Genomic DNA, 1,896 nt, shown 5'->3' with positions numbered 1-1,896 from the left:
GTTTTGTTCCATCCTTGCAAATTAACTACCAGTGTATGAACAATCAAACTTTTTTAACATTCCAATTCAGAATTAAAAACTATAATTGCTGGGAATGAGCTGCTGGTCTTCTGCCAAGAGACTAAAATAAGATGAGGTTTTGTGCTTTCTATACTAAGGGCCCCAGGTTTGCTGGGGTAGAAAGACTGTTCTTTGTGGAAGGGTCCAGGCTTCTTCCCTAGGCAGATGAACAACTTTGACAGTACAAGACTTCATGCCTTGCTCATTGTTCAACTACATTGTTGCTCCACCAACAATGTACTTGAAGCTGTACCTATTGTTTAGATTCATAGATGTTAGGGTCGGAAGGGACCTCAATAGATCATCGAGTCCGACCCCCTGCATAGGCAGGAAAGAGGGCTGGGTCTAGATGACCCCAGCTAGATGCATATCCAACCTCCTCTTGAAGACCCCCAGGGTAGGGCACAGCACCACCTCCCTTGGGAGCCCATTCCAGACTGCAGCTACAGCCATCATATGGGTAAAACTTGGAAGATGTGTTCCTGATCCCCAGCTGGAAATCTGTGTTCAGCTGCTGGTTAGACCCTTATCCTTTTACTGCTCTGCTGCTGACTTAGATGCAGTAGATCCATGGTCACCAACCCGTAAAGCTCAGAGCCTCTTGGAGCTGATCTGAGGCTGGGGGTGGGGCATGCATGTGCATGCCCCACTCCCAGCCCAGCAGGTCAGTCCACGGGGGGAGGGAACAGGTGGGGACCCCTGCAGTGAGGGACAGAGTGCCACAGAGACAGGAGCAGGGGTAAAGTGAGTGGGATCCTGGCCAGGTGGGCAGTGGGAAGATCGAGCCCGGGCAGCTCACCGTTGGGGAGGTTGCTAACGCCACTGTGCGCACTGTGGCGGAGGCCCCAGGGGGGGACATCTCCCCACCCTGCATCTGTGCGCGGTGGAGGCAGCTGCTGTTGCAAGCTGGGCTTTGCACCCCACTGCATCCCACCCAGGAGCAGCCCAACATCACATGTGCCCACCACTGGGTGGGCAGGGGACAAGGTTCAGCCCAGCAGTGGGACCCATGTGGCATAGAGCTGCTCCCAGGCCAGCTGCAGCAGGGCTCAGAGCTCAAAGCCCAGCCTGCAATGGCATCCGCCTCCACCGCACACAGATCAGGGGAGGCACGTGCCCCCTGAAACGCAAGGCAGTGTGGGCGGCTGCAATAGTGGTAATGGAGGGAGTGGGGCAGAAGCAGGGGCTGGGGGGAGTGGGGCACAAGCAAAGGTCCGGGGGCCACCTGCTCCACTCCCCCCAGCCCCTGCTCTTACCTGTGCCCCACTTCCTCCCTCACCACTGGAGCCTTGATCTGCACCCCCATGGCCCTCTCCCCTCCCCAGCCCCTTCCCCCACTGACTAAACTTCGGGGGGGGGGTGGCACGGGGTAGATCTTGGGTTGCTTTTTAATTCAAAAAGAGATCTCCTTAAAAAGGTTGCAGACCACTGCAATAGATTCTCATGAGGACATGTCCTTTATGTCAAAAAAAAGCAAACTGCCCACCCCTGACCAACAACTTACTGAAAATCGGTGTTGCAGTCTTGCACTGCTTAGCAGTATGGAATGACACTTGCACTGGCAGGGGCAGGTAGCTTCTGAAACAAATAATTGTGTGTTGTTAACTAAATTCAACCATTCATTCAGACTCTGTCTCCAAATATCAATCTGTTTTAATAGTCTCTTACTTTACAAGAAACTCTTTGGATAGCATTCAGAAATAGTCCTGGGAACAGAGGCCAGGACATGGGGTTCTTTTCCCCAGTCAGGTTAGTGATGAAGCCACTGGGTCACCGTCACTCTCCCTCTTTCCTGTCCCAAAGAGTCTTGCATTCTTTGGTGCTCTGCTTCCCCAG

General features: G+C 53.3%; 1 protein-coding gene across 1 annotated transcript in view; it reads right to left on the bottom strand.

The window, feature by feature from the left end:
- Positions 1–1,896, bottom strand: part of LOC102379761 (atherin-like) — a 9,099-nt gene that overhangs the window by 2,617 nt on the left and 4,586 nt on the right. The window contains exon 4 of the mRNA XM_025200736.1: positions 1,565–1,638. Coding sequence (XP_025056521.1) covers positions 1,594–1,638 — 45 coding nt within the window. The 3' untranslated portion in view covers positions 1,565–1,593. The remainder of the gene's footprint in view (positions 1–1,564; positions 1,639–1,896) is intronic.

The sequence above is a fragment of the Alligator sinensis genome, unplaced genomic scaffold (assembly GCF_000455745.1).
Source record: "Alligator sinensis unplaced genomic scaffold, ASM45574v1 scaffold161_1, whole genome shotgun sequence".
Classification (NCBI taxonomy): Eukaryota; Metazoa; Chordata; order Crocodylia; family Alligatoridae; genus Alligator; species Alligator sinensis.
Note: the sequence above shows the minus strand (reverse complement) of the source record. Positions and strands in the feature narration are given on the sequence as shown.